The 14,053-nt window shown below is 34.0% G+C and overlaps 2 protein-coding genes across 16 annotated transcripts; one reads left to right on the top strand and one right to left on the bottom strand.

Annotated features, from left to right (window-relative positions):
• Window positions 1-551: 551 nt before the first annotated feature.
• LOC116032674 lies at window positions 552-2,490 on the bottom strand. 15 transcript variants are annotated; one of them, XM_031275357.1, is made up of 7 exons: window positions 2,172-2,490; window positions 1,847-1,953; window positions 1,632-1,711; window positions 1,199-1,293; window positions 1,037-1,108; window positions 937-965; window positions 552-758 (listed from the first exon to the last, which is right to left on the bottom strand). In XM_031275357.1, the coding sequence occupies exons 3-7, from the start codon at window positions 1,658-1,660 to the stop codon at window positions 726-728; spliced, it is 258 nt and encodes an 85-aa protein (XP_031131217.1). In that variant the 5' UTR covers window positions 1,661-1,711; window positions 1,847-1,953; window positions 2,172-2,490; the 3' UTR covers window positions 552-725. The 15 variants fall into 15 exon arrangements, 11 of the variants coding, with proteins under 11 accessions (XP_031131217.1, XP_031131219.1, XP_031131212.1 ...); XM_031275359.1 differs by having other exon boundaries at window positions 1,037-1,086; XM_031275352.1 differs by having other exon boundaries at window positions 1,037-1,080.
• A 5,737-nt stretch (window positions 2,491-8,227) lies between these two features.
• LOC116032018 (BAG family molecular chaperone regulator 2-like) lies at window positions 8,228-10,901 on the top strand. The gene is made up of 4 exons (XM_031274404.1): window positions 8,228-8,593; window positions 9,063-9,319; window positions 10,310-10,456; window positions 10,563-10,901. The coding sequence occupies exons 1-4, from the start codon at window positions 8,353-8,355 to the stop codon at window positions 10,713-10,715; spliced, it is 798 nt and encodes a 265-aa protein (XP_031130264.1). The 5' UTR covers window positions 8,228-8,352; the 3' UTR covers window positions 10,716-10,901.
• The last annotated feature ends 3,152 nt before the right edge of the window (window positions 10,902-14,053 follow it).

The following is a 14,053-nucleotide window of genomic DNA, read 5'->3' as shown; positions in this document are numbered from 1 at the left end:
TTCATAAATTTTACATGTTGTACTAGTATATACATCCCACAATATGAAACTAGTTTAATCGAATCTCAATTGAATTTCATTCAAGATGCCCTCTTTCAAGGACTTTATTGCAAATTATTCGTCATTTTTTTTTAAAAGTATTCATCATTTTTTTTTGAGTACGTATTCATCATATTTAATCGCAAATGAATCAACGTAATAAAGTGACTTGATTCAAGTTGTAGGCTATGTTTGGCAAACCTAACTGAAACAGTAGCTGAAAGCTGAAAAGTAGCTGGGAATCAACGGATTTCCGACCACCCAAAAGTGGTCGGAAATAGCCTTAATCGGGTCGAAAACTCCTGTTCCGACCACTTTTCCGACCAATTTGGGGTATCCGGGAAAACCGCTAATTCCGACCACTCGAGACAGTGGTCGGAAATAGCGACCACTTCTCTAAAATGATCGAAAAAAAACGACCAGAAGAACAGCCGGGCATGTCCGGGTTTTCCGACCACCTGAAAACCACCCAGGTGGTCGGAAAACTGGAGGCAGCAAATAAAAAAAATTCATTTGAGAAAACCATATACACATTTCATAGGCTTCAAGAGAAATCATTCATGAATATAAAGTAGAAAATTTAAAAGTCAAAATCTTAAATTCTGGAATTTAACTTATGATTCAATCTCCAAACTATTACATCTCTCCAAACTATTACGTAGTATTTGCATACTGCCACCAACATTTCATTGGACTTTAGGAGGAAGTGTGAAGTCAAGCTGCAAACAATCACAAAAAAATAATATGTTTCAACAAAAAAAAAAAAAAAAAAAAAAAAAAAAAAAAAAAAAAATATTTTAAAAAAAAAAAAAAAAAAAAAAAAAAAAAAAAAAAAAAAAAAAAAACTAATAATAACTTCAAGTATAATTAATCAAATGACAAATATGTGAGTTTTACCTTGTTGAAAACGAAAGAAAGACTGAAAACTGAGAAGAAGTTAAAATTACACACATGTTGAAAATTTTTAGCTAAATGAATGCGCAAACAAGAAACTCACATTTGCAAATGAATTGACATGTTGAGACTGCTCCAATGATCTTCCTGCAGCTGGTACAGTTAATAGAATGCTCTAAAGACAAGTAATGCACAATTAAATCCAACAAAAATTCAATGAACTGATCATGTTTATAGTAAAAAGTTAAGGATAACATATCCTTACCTGAAGACAATGACAAAGAGACATTGGCAACAAATGCAGCATCCAATCTTTTGTAAATAGACACCATATTTTCAATATAAGGTACACACCTTATGCTTGCACAGACCAAAAAAAAGAAAGCTCATTATCATGCAGTTTATCATTATCATTCAATTTATCACTCCATCAGATATCTACAATCCCCTAGAGCAGAAAATTTCCAAGAAAAAAATAACAATAAACAGTTTTATAATAGTATTTCTATCAACAAACTAATGTTTACACATTATGAAAATGACTTCTATCAAACATTAGATGCTAGTCAAGGATTATTTAGTCAATTTGGTATCATTCACACTCAAAGACAACCTTACAGTGACATGTGAACACTATAAGTTTTGTTGCATTAGCTCTTGCAGTAGACCAATCAATGGAAGGCTCGAAAGGTGCTAACCTTATTTGCCAAGACATTCCAAAGCCCATCACTTAATCACCTGCAATGATTTTAAAATCAAAACATTTTATTTCTTCTTCCTGAAAATAAGAATACCTAATGTTAGCAGTGCAAATGAGTACAACTCATAGCAGCAGTAATATGCACCATCCCAATTGTTTTGAGATAGAAAGCATGAGAACAAAATTAAATAAAACCAGTCTGATTAAGAATACCTAATGTTAGCAGTGCAAATGAGTGCCATAAAATCCTCATTTCAAGCAACTGGAATACCTAATTAAGGTCTCCAGAATGGAAAAAACAGAAATGCGAAACCATTGTCCTGGAAGAAAAAAAAAAATCCGAACAGTTTAAAAAATATTATCTAGAAAAAAAGACACAAATCGATCAAAAATGAGAAGAGATACTAAATCTGCATAAACCAAAATTTCAACAGATCATTTAAAAATAAACTAAACACATACCAAACTTAAGCTCATTTACTTAAAACCCAAAGAAAAACAGGAAAAAAATATAAAAATCGTAGATCTATGGTCTCACGCAGGTCATCGCTGGTAGATGGTCGCAGATGGTGATTCTCGCAGATCTATGGAGCTGAGATTTGTAGAGTCTATCAGAAATGCCTTCTTTGCACTTGTTCTCGCTTTTGCCACCGACGGTTCTTCTAGATCCATAGTCCCATGCCGGTCATCGCCGTCCTTCGCTCTGGAAGAGAAAAAGAAGAGAGAGAAGGGTTGTCTTGAAAGAGAGAAAAAGCTTTGGCGGTGAACTCTCATTTTGAGAGAAAAGAAATTGTTGTGGAAAATGGTTATCGGCTGTGGAAGTGGAAGAGTGGAACTGCGTTGTTAAGAGAGAAAGGCGCCACATACTGAAATTTTGGGGCAAAATTTTGGGTATGGCGCCATTTATTTATTTTTTTAAATATTTTTTGTCTAACATATAATAGAATTTAATTGTTTGAGTGTATAGTTTAATATTTAATATAGTTATCTAAGTATAATGTAGTCTATAAGTACAAATTTTGACTAATTATAATAAAATATAATAATTAATTAATTTGCATTATTATGGAATAATATGCACTTGATGTATTGAAATGTATCATTTTATGTGTATTTTCAATGTAGGTCTTATAACTAAACGTCATTTTGACATATATACCATTATTGGAAAATTTATTTATTACATTGTTATTATTAATAAAATTATTTTTATAATTATATACTTGTTTTTTTCAAAATTTATAATTACTATAAAGACCTGGTGGTCAAGCCGTAACGGCATATCTGGACAAATACTATATTGTAATATAGTCAATAGTACTAAAAAAATTTACAGTGTTTTTTTTTTCAAAATTTATAATTGCTATAAAAATATTATTACTTCAACTACTTAAAACTTTTATTTTAACTTAACAAAAATTCATACAATATCACTCACAATTTACAATAAAACCCACAATTTATTAAATATGCTAGAGAAAATGTTTACAGTAACAATATATTTCTCTAGCATATGTAATAAATTATGGGTGATCTAATAATACTCCGTAACTTTTGTTAAGTTATAATAATGAACGTTTGTATTATAGGATAATAACAATACACGATGAAATATACAATTCCCTACTTCAGTTTGATAGAAACAAAGTGATGTGCCGTTGAAATTAAAATGCAATCATGGCCACCAGCGTTAGGAGACACCGTAGCAGTGTCAGAGATAGTCCGCTCAGACGAAAAAACAGCAAAGTCATCAAGAATGGACGCTATGAGAAAACTTATACTATTGATACTATATGAATGTTTGTATTCTGTGTTACAATAATACACAATATAATACACAATGGTATACAATACATTATGTAGTATTATAAAACTCAATAGAACTAGAATTATAAAATCCTAACAATAATAAAAATTTTAAAGAGTTACGTTGAAATTAGAGCATGTATCTACATAGAAAGTGCAACACAATCTTATTTAGCAAGAATGGTGAGATATTATCTACTAGTAATCGAAAAAAATAGAGTATAAGTGAAATAATCAATGCTTAAAAAAATCATGTGGCCTTCATACCATTGAAAAAAAAAAAGAAAAAAAAAGATTTCCGACCATCTTTTAAATAGTAGTCGGAAATGCCGACCACCTTCCGACTACATTGGTGGACGGAAACACTATGATCTTAAAAATTATATTGCCGAAAAATAATTCCGACCACCTCTATTAAGTGGTCGGAAATTCCGACCACTTTCCGACCGCTTAACTCTTCGTTGAAAAAGGAAAAAAAAAATCACTTTTTGTGACATTTTTTGGGTGGTCGGAAAAAAAGCGAATTTTCAGCAGTGAAAGCTGAAAAGCTATAAGCCCGAAGCTGAAATTTAAAGAGCTGTTAAGCTAGTTGTTATGCTAAAAGTGTTTAGTAAAATTAATTTTTTGGTAAGTTGATAATTGTAAAAATACTAAAAAGGACATCTTCATATCAGTTAAATAGTTTTAAATTTAAATAGGTTTGTTTACATATTAAAATATAAAATAATGAAATTAATATAATTTAATAAAATATAAAGTAAGAACATATATTTGAAATTATATAAAGTAAAACAAGATGTTTATAATTCATAAAATTAGTTCATACAAAAATTATTGTTCAAACACAAATGTCAAATTAAAATTACAACAAAACATATTGAAGAAAAAAGGCCAAAAGAGTTTTAATTGGGAGGAATAAATGATGTCATTTATATAAAATAATAAAGATAAAGATGGAAAAAAGTTAAGAAGCTACTAGCTTTTTTTGAAAAGCTACCTGAAGTAGCGTTTCAAAATAAGCTATTATTTTAAGCTACTAACTTATTTTGAAAACATTACCAAACAAAACTTATACCTTATTAGTAGCTTAAAATAAGCTATAAACTCCTAAATAAACTTTGTCAAACACAACCATAGCCTCCTCCATCAATTTTTAAACAGTAGCGATGAGACTCTCAAAGTTGTGGGCTTGAGTAGGTTGGATCGTTTATTATAAATAAGTGAACAGCTTACTTATTGCAGGAAAGAAAAAGGTTCTATATATGCAGACTTGCTTTGTCATGTCCAAGAAAAGCCCAATATGTTTACGCTCCAATAGTTGTGCCGTGGACCCAGGTCCACCTTGCAAAGTGGACCTGGGTCCAAAAACGACGCCGTTTTTTTTCTTTTTTTATTAAACATATTGACCTGAAATGTGGAACACAAACTCTACATCCACATACACTATACTCTATATTCACAATTTGTAAACTCCACATTCACACATTACAGGATTATATGTTTAGTAACTATATTATCACTGTTATGCATTCACACATTCAAAACTCTATATTCACAGGTCCTATACTCCATATTTACAACTTGAGAACTCCACATTCACACATTACAGGGCTACAAGTTGATAGAACTTCTTAACTCTATTACAGACATTGTTGCAAAAATCCCCGCCTAGACCGCCTAGGCGCTAGGCGCTCCTGGACCGAGGCGAATTGCTCCCTAGGTGTTCGTCTAGGTGGCCGGCCGCCTAGGAGGCCGCCTAGCGCCTAATTTGGCCGAGTTGGAGGCCGACTAGGCCGAATTTGGCCGAGTTAACTCACCCAACTCGGCAAAGTTAGCCGAGTTAACTCGAGCGAGTCGGCCTTGTTAATTTTATTATTACATTTATATATATTTAAAGGTATTTATTTATATAAGTTAGAGAAAGTATGAGATATATGTAATATAATATATGACATACACCCCCACACATGAATTAATTTTTTGTTTTTATAGGTCGCCGCCTAGAACCGCCTAGGTACCGCTTAGGTGCTAGGCGCTAGTCTACCGCCCGACTAGCGCCTAGCGCCTACTGCAACCATGATTACAGATTCACACAGCATAACTCTACATTCATGATTTCTATACTCCATATTCACAATTTGAAACCTCCACATTCACACATTTCTGGGCAACTCTACATTCACACAATCATAAGTCTACATTCACGATTTCTATACTCTACATTCACACTTTGAAACCTCTACATTCACACATTTTTGGACAACTCTATATTCAGCAATATGTTTACTAATTTAAAAAAAAAAAAAAAAAGACAAAACGACGTAGTTTTGGACCCATGTCCACCTTGCAAGGTGGACCTGGGTCCACAGCATAATTTGCGGTTTACGCTCAGTTGTTATGCCATGGACCCGAGTCCATATTGCCAGGTGGACTTGGGTCTAAAACGATACCGTCTGAATTTTTATTTTTTTTTTAAAATTACGTTTGTCTTTAGAATTCGTTTCTGTATATTCATAATTTTTTAACCCTTTTCACAATTTTAGAACTGAATATTCATAATTTTAAATCACAATATACAAAATTACAGAACTCAATATTCATAATTTTTGAACTCTATGATCAACCCTGTCAACCCACTTGTTAACAACACAAGTTACCACCCCACACCCTTCTCCTTAGCTAATAAGTACTTCCTCTGTCCCATTTTATGTGTTCTACTTACTATTCATTGGTCAACCCAACTCTTTATTCTTTGTTTATTTTTTTAGTATTTTTTACTCATTTTTAAATTTGATTTTTGTGTTTAATAGTACTTTTAGTATAGTTTCTAAATATATAAATTTTGTTTATTAATATTATACTTAATATTATGAAAATTTAAATTAAAAATAACGTCAGTTAAGCATCGTTAACCGAACCAGACACATAAAATGGGACGGAGGGAGTATTGTTTACTACTTTAACTTACACAAAAGATAATGTAGACTACATGGTCGTTATTGTCTAGATAAATAAGCCTGAATGTTCAAGGTTTGACTAATCCCATGCTCACAACTAACACACCTTGAACCCCGAACCCCATCAATTCTCGAAACTCCACCCTCTAACCTAATTGTCTTTGAACTCATACCTCATGACTCCATCAACAAAATATCAAGCACCACACACTAAGCTAAACTTTACTAATAATAATAGTAATGCTTACATTGATGATACATAGTAACGATTGTTAATAACTAGTTGAAGTCAATGGCTAACCTCTCATTAGGTGGGGCATTTACCTTAGCACACAATGCAAATTAAGAACCTTATAATGAAGGATAGCGAAAACACAAGTAAGATTGCTTAATTATGATGTCAAACAAATAAAATCAAAGATTAATAACAACCAACAGCCAGTTGGCCCAACCAAACTCACTAATCTTCAAAAGTTTAACTATCCCTTTTTGTCATTATATTCCATTATTGCACTTCATATATACTTCATGAGCTCTTCCTTAGATTGTCGGCAAAGTTAGTTCACCTGTCGGATTATTAACTCGATCACCTTTTTCATCTTCCTCTCCTTGATTGGTCAATGTGTTGATTAAACCCAATTTTCTCATCATCTATGCCTATGGGAAGATTAATCACTCATTATCTAGTGTACTAACAAACAAGTTGAATGGGTAATTAGTAAGGCTCTAAAGCTTTAATAATAATAATAATAATAATAATAATAATAATAATAATAATAACTGAACACTCTACGGTGTTAATCGGTACTAATATTAATTGTATTTAGGGATATATGTAATTGAATTGAGGAGAGCCCAAATGCTCAAAGTTCATAACTTAGTTTAGTTAAAGAAATCGAAGTTCAAGTTTGGTTCAAGTTCAACAAAACTCTAAAAAAAAATTAGTTTGAGCTTAACTCAACAAAAACTTGAATTATTCAAGACTCGAATAGAGTTAATTCTTTTTTTTTTCTATTTTTAACTCAACTTTTTTTTTTTTAAAGTATTGGTACAAAAATTAAAAATTAAAATGAACCAAACTCCTCACACTTTTTACTAAGGAAAATATTACTTGGACTCCAAAATTATACTCCCTACTTTTTTACTTCCTCACACAAAAATTTGATGTTGACACTTTCCTCGAACCCATTGGATGAAGATAATTTATCATATCTTGTCAGTTGTTACGTCAGTAGTAAAAGTGAGGGAATATAAAATGGGAGTCCATGTAGTAGAACTCTTATACTAATACACATATAGAGTTTTTTCACTTTTGGTCCCCTGACCTTTAAAATATTGTCGTATTTGGTCATTCGACCTAATCCCCGATCAGCGGTGACTCAATTTTGTTAGTTGAAAAATGTCAAAGAAAATCATTAAGATAAATCACTTGACTATTATACACTATCCTAGGACCTAATATGATAATATTTAAAAATCGTGAGACCAAATGTGAAAAAATAATAATAATACTCCGTCATAATTGAGAATCAAATGTAAAAATGATCCAACAGTTGTGGGACCAAAACTATTACGGAGAAAAAAAACAAAAAAAAAAAAAAAACTCTACACATATGTACAAACAATACATATGTACACATACGACTTATGGTTTGAGTCAATTATAAACAATTTAAACTGATTTAGTAATTTTTTATTAATAAGAATCACAAAGAAATCTATCTACTCTTGGCTTACCCATAAATCAAACGCATGGTGACTTCATTATTCTACTACCAAGTCCAACACTATTGGTACAAAAGGGACTAATGACTGCTTTGCTGTCGGCAATGAAATGGGCACCACTCTGTTCTAAAGCATTACTACCCCTTAATTGTAAGTTGCAACACCATATAGTACACTATATTCATTCTCTCCGACATCATTGAATCTGTTTGCATATATTGTTGGGGGGAAATGATGAAGAGGAAGCTGAAGTTCAACGCCGGCAGAAGTGCCGGTGTCGGGGAGACCAAAACGTCGTCGTCCGCGGCGAGAATCGCTGAGGAAGTGAAGTGGGAGATGAGGCCGGGCGGGATGTTGGTCCAGAAAAGAGGCGACAACTCCGACGACGCCGTTTCACCTCCCAAACTCCAAATCCGCGTCGCTTACGGCGCTGCTCGCTACGACCTCTCCGTCAATTCTCAGGCCACCTTCGGTAACACCATATATATTCAAGTTTTAATATGCGGTCACTATTTAAGAGTATAGTTTAGGTAAACTTAATTTGTGATCTTAGCAACAAATGATCAATAAATTAGTTTAGATTATTCATTATTCAATTAGGAAGTTAAAAACGTCAATAGACAACTAAATTTTTTTTTGAGTACCATTAACTATGTTACATAATAGTACATGTTCATAGCTACTTTCTCAATCAAATAAAGAAACTTGAATCCACCCCTCTCAAATAAGGTGCAACTGAGTTTTACTAGACCACAAAGTCTTTGACAATAGACAAATAAAAATAGAACTTGTAATTTTAATTGTCAAGTAAACCGTCATGACTATAAAGAGAATCATGTTCACTAGAATAAAACTTATAACTTTAATTACCAAGTTAACAGTCGGACCAGTTCTTAGAAAGACGGGGAGATGTTTTAGTAAAAGTTGGAGTTGTGTGGCAGGGGAAGTGAAGAAGCTTATGACGGCGGAGACGGGGCTGCAACCCGGCGAGCAGCGGCTGATATTCAGAGGAAAAGAGAGGGAGAACGGCGACTACTTAGACATGAGTGGAGTGAGAGAGCGGTCTAAGCTCATCATGATCGAAGACCCAGAAAGCAAGGAAAAAAGATTCATTCAGATGCGCCGCAACGCCAAGATCCAGACTGCTCGTCGCTTCATCGACGACGTCGCCGTGGAAGTCGATAAGCTCTCGGACCAGGTAACCCACTTCACTTTTCTTAGCTTCAATTTTCTTAATTTGTCTATGCATTTTCAATATTTATCTTGCAAATTGCTACTCTACTTAATTTGTGTCAAATATTTTGCACTAAATTTTATTCTGAAACAATACTTAACATCCATAAATTAATCACTCACGAATGGTTCGATATCATTTTTGAATTAAAATTTAAAAGGCCTCACTCAAAACAATGAAAAATTGTATAATATTGTATATTTTAGGGGAAAAAAAAGGGTTAAATAATCTATAAAACATTACCTAAAAAGTCAACTAGACCCTTAATTATTTTTTTTAAATAGAAATTAAACACATCAACATTGTATTTGGTGCAATGAAGCCTAAAAACCAGTTAGTGACCTGTTATCACATGTAATTAGGATTTAGGTCAATATTCGGGCGATATTTTTGCAATAAAGCAACAAATCAATGGAGAAGGCAATTGAGTTATCTTTTCACCGAAGAAGGCAACCATTGTATTGCCTTCTCACTGAGACGGCGATCAGTCTTATCAAGCATGAGAATACGACTTTTCTACATTTAAAAAAAATGAAAAAAAAAACACCTATTACCCTCTTTCTATCTCATCCCCCCTCCCTCTTCACATTAAAAAACAAAACAAAACAAAACAAAAAATCTCACAAAAGCAAATCAATGGCTTTTACACACAAGTTGTGTAACATAATGAGATTTGAACTTGTGACATAGGTTTTCTAACATCAAGTTTGGAGTTCAACTAACTATACTATTCAAACTATTAACAATTTGAACATAAATATAAGTTTTATATACACTTTAATGCTATATATGTGTATATATACATACATATATATAAAGGAGTGTGATAGGGGAGGGGGGCAACTGCCCCACAGACCCATCTCTGATTCTCTGGTCAATTGCATAATCTAAATAATTAGATAACAATTATAAGTGTTGTACTTTTATTTACATTCTTTTTATGGGTGCATGTAGGTTTGTGCAATAGAAAAATCAATTGGAAATGGGAATAAGGTAGCAGAATTGCAGATAACAACTTTGATTGAGATGTTGATGGCACAAGCTGTGAAATTGGATAATGTTCATGCAGAAGGAGATGCATTTGGCCACAAGAATTTGCAGGTATATATTAATAATAATCTATTATTTTTCTTAATTAAATATAACTTGTCCAGTTGATAAGGTATGATTTTCGTACATAAAAAGTTACAAGTTCAATTTATTGCAGAGTGAGAGAGTGAAGAAGTGTGTGGAAAGCCTTGATAAGCTGAAGGTGGCTAATGCTCAAGTGAAGCCGCCGGTGGTTGTCACCACCGCCAAGTGGAAGTTTTTGGATGATCCGCCACCTCCGGCCACTACCAATTGGGAGATATTTGATTGAATTTTTTTTTTAATTACTAGATTTCTATTACCTCTTATTTTGACTCTCTTTTTAGTCTCTTTCTTTACTTAATTTCTAGTTTGTATATATATTTACCTCAACAAATTAACAGCTACACTTCCTGTACTTAAAGCTCTTCCCCTCTGGTCCTCTATTTGGATTTACCAATAAAACATCTCTTAACTATATTCTTGTTAGGTTTGCTCTATTAGCTTAGCCCCTAGATCTTCTAATTCGATAGCTCATTTTTACTTTATTGGTCTATAATCAGGCTAACACTTTGTACTGAGACTTCGTCTCTTCTGACTTTATTTCAGCTTTAATATAGTAATTTACCATGATTTTTGCTTTCAAAAAACTATATGTTAGAAATGAGAAAGTCCTTGATCAGTTGATGTCCGCCTCACAATTTATTTCTTTCATTAATTTTCATGGTAGAAATTATGAGGGGCCATAAAGTTTGAAGTTCAAATTTGTAGAAATGAGAATATATATATATATATATATATATATATATATATATATATATATATATATATATATATATATATATATATATATATATGCGCGCGCGCGCGCGCATTAGTAATAACAAATTAACTTATTAATTAATTAAAATCATGTCAAACTTTGAAGATATTAAATCAAGAAGATTGCATTCTATTACTCTAAACTTTTTTTTGGGTAGAGTAAAGAGATAATATTTGGATAGGTCAAATGAGTCCAATATTATAAGTCATTTAATTATCGCATAGAGGAAGCGCAGTCTTAGCAAACCAACCCTTGATGACCAAGACAAACATTGTGGTCGGGATATGTGTCATATTGAGAGAAGGCTAGCTCTAGAGAAAATTGTGAACTTCATCCACTAAAATGGTTATGGCATTGATGGTGTAAATGTAAACGGGGGTACGGATTTACACCACGTGTGTTTGATTGTGTATGTTGTAGTGTATGGATTGGTGTATGGATGAATGCAGGGAGAAGGGGAAAGGAAGCCATGGNTGATGGTGTAAATGTAAACGGGGGTACGGATTTACACCACGTGTGTTTGATTGTGTATGTTGTAGTGTATGGATTGGTGTATGGATGAATGCAGGGAGAAGGGGAAAGGAAGCCATGGCTTCCTTCTTGGAGAAGAAGAAGATGGAAGGGAGCCCGAGAGGCAAGGGATCCCCGCATGCCATTACAGTGGAGGGTCAGGTCCTTTATATAGGAATAGGACCTGACCCTTTAGGAATATAATATTCCCCAAAGGTCACTTGCCCTTTAACAATTTCTAAGGGACACCCGATCTTTTAGGGATACAATAATACACGGTCTATATACATTGTACTTCTACAGTAGTCCCTGGGGGTATTTACCCATCACAAGTCCCCCACTTCTTGAATCTGCGAGAGTCGTCAGGTTCGAGAAGTAAAATGTGCTCCGGGCGGCCAACTTGTTACAAGCAAAGTCTCCCCGGTCTGAATGCCTTAATAGACTGTGACGAACCCCTTAAGTCTGAGTTGAGCATGGGGGCGTGATTTACACTGATTGTCTCGTTAAAAACCTTAGACTAAGAAAAACCCAGTGGGAAAAAACCTAGCTAAGGGAAAAAGAGTACAACCAAAAGCGTAATAATTAAAGACTACAAGGGGTTATGTCTAGTTGTTGATGCAGTTATGTTGCTCCTTGTGCTGCCATTGTCGAGATGCAAATATATCGAACATCTATAGATGGAGAAGATAATGCCAACCATCGAGCGGTAGGAGAAAATAATATGATGTCGAGCAGATATAGACCTGCCACATTATGAGTTATGTGTGAAGGCCTTAAGCTAATATTAACGCCAAGACGCGGGATAAATTCATCACCAAAAAGGCGGCCTTGCTGAGAATCGGTATAAGCTCATCGCTGAGAAGCGGGATAGATTCATTGCTGGAAAAGTGACAACGCTCAAAGGCGGGATAAATTCATCGCTGAAAACCGGCATCGCTAAAAAGCGAAATATAATCATCGTTGAAAAGCAGGATAAAAACATCGCTGAAAAGCGGCATCGCTAAGAAGCGGGAAAGTCATCGCTGAAAAGCGGCATCGCTCAAAAAGCGGGATAAAGTCATCGCTCAAAAGCGACATCGCTCAAAAGCGGGATAAAATCATCGCTGAAAAGCGGCATCGCTAAAAAGCGGGATAAAATCATCGCTGAAAAGCGGCATCGCTAAGAAGCGAGATAAAATCATCGCTGAAAAGCGGCATCGCTAAAAAGCGAGATAAAATCATCGCTGAAAAGCGGCATCGCTAAGAAGCGGGATAAAATCATCGCTGAAAAGCGGCATCGCTAAGAAGCGGGATAAAGTCGTCGCTGAAAAGCGGCATCGCTAAAAAGCGGGATAAAATTTAGTGTCATGACGAGGCATGGGCACACTCAGCCGGACAAATTTATGCAGGTCAACCCCAAACGAAAAATTCGTGCAGGTTGAACAAAACCCCAAACGAAAGTGTTTTTTTTTTTTATAAAATCCGTGCAGGTTGATCAAACCCCAAACGGAACCGGACATATCCGTGCAGGTCGATCAAACCTCAAACGGAAGTTTTTTTTTTCGAAGGGGTTGGGGGACAAAGTCCCCCACTTTATGAACTACACACAGGGTAGCAGGCTAGCAGCCGTGCTACCCAAAAAATATATTTATATATTTTTTGGTACAATGATCTTATACTACAATTTACATCTTTTGCCTACTTTCAATCTTTACAATCATGTAGACCTATTACAAAAAAAAAGCTTGTAGTCTCCAACTCTAAAAGTATTGTAGTTCTGATTCTGGGTAGCGTCTCCAACTTCAGATATAGTCTTTTCATCTTGAACAATTTTTGGTCGAGTCTTCGAGTCTTCAATGATCTCAATCTTTGTTGAAGTCTACGTCTTCAGATAATAGAAAATATTCCATACATAATATATTATTATATATAATATATTATAAAATTTTTATTTTTTTTTATTTTTTTTTTTTTAGGGGTGGCAGCCGAAGCTGCCACCATATTACTATTATATATATATATATATATATTTATTATTACTAAAGTTGGTGGGGACAACCGGCGGTTTGTCCCCCACCACTCTTTTATTTTTTTTATTTTTTATTTTTTAATTATAAATATAACGTGGGGGACAAAGTCCCCCACTTTATGCAAAGTAGCAGCAGCTTTCGGCTGTTGCTACTTTTGCCTCTTTTTTTTTTATATATAATAATAATAATAATAATAATACATAATAATATTATATGGATTAAGAAGAAGAAAGAATAAACCAGCTTCATCTTCTTCTTCTTCGCTGTCTTCTTTGCCGGAGAGAAAGA

Source organism: Ipomoea triloba, chromosome 10, assembly GCF_003576645.1.
Source record: "Ipomoea triloba cultivar NCNSP0323 chromosome 10, ASM357664v1".
Taxonomy (NCBI): Eukaryota; Viridiplantae; Streptophyta; class Magnoliopsida; order Solanales; family Convolvulaceae; genus Ipomoea; species Ipomoea triloba.
Note: the sequence above shows the minus strand (reverse complement) of the source record. Positions and strands in the feature narration are given on the sequence as shown.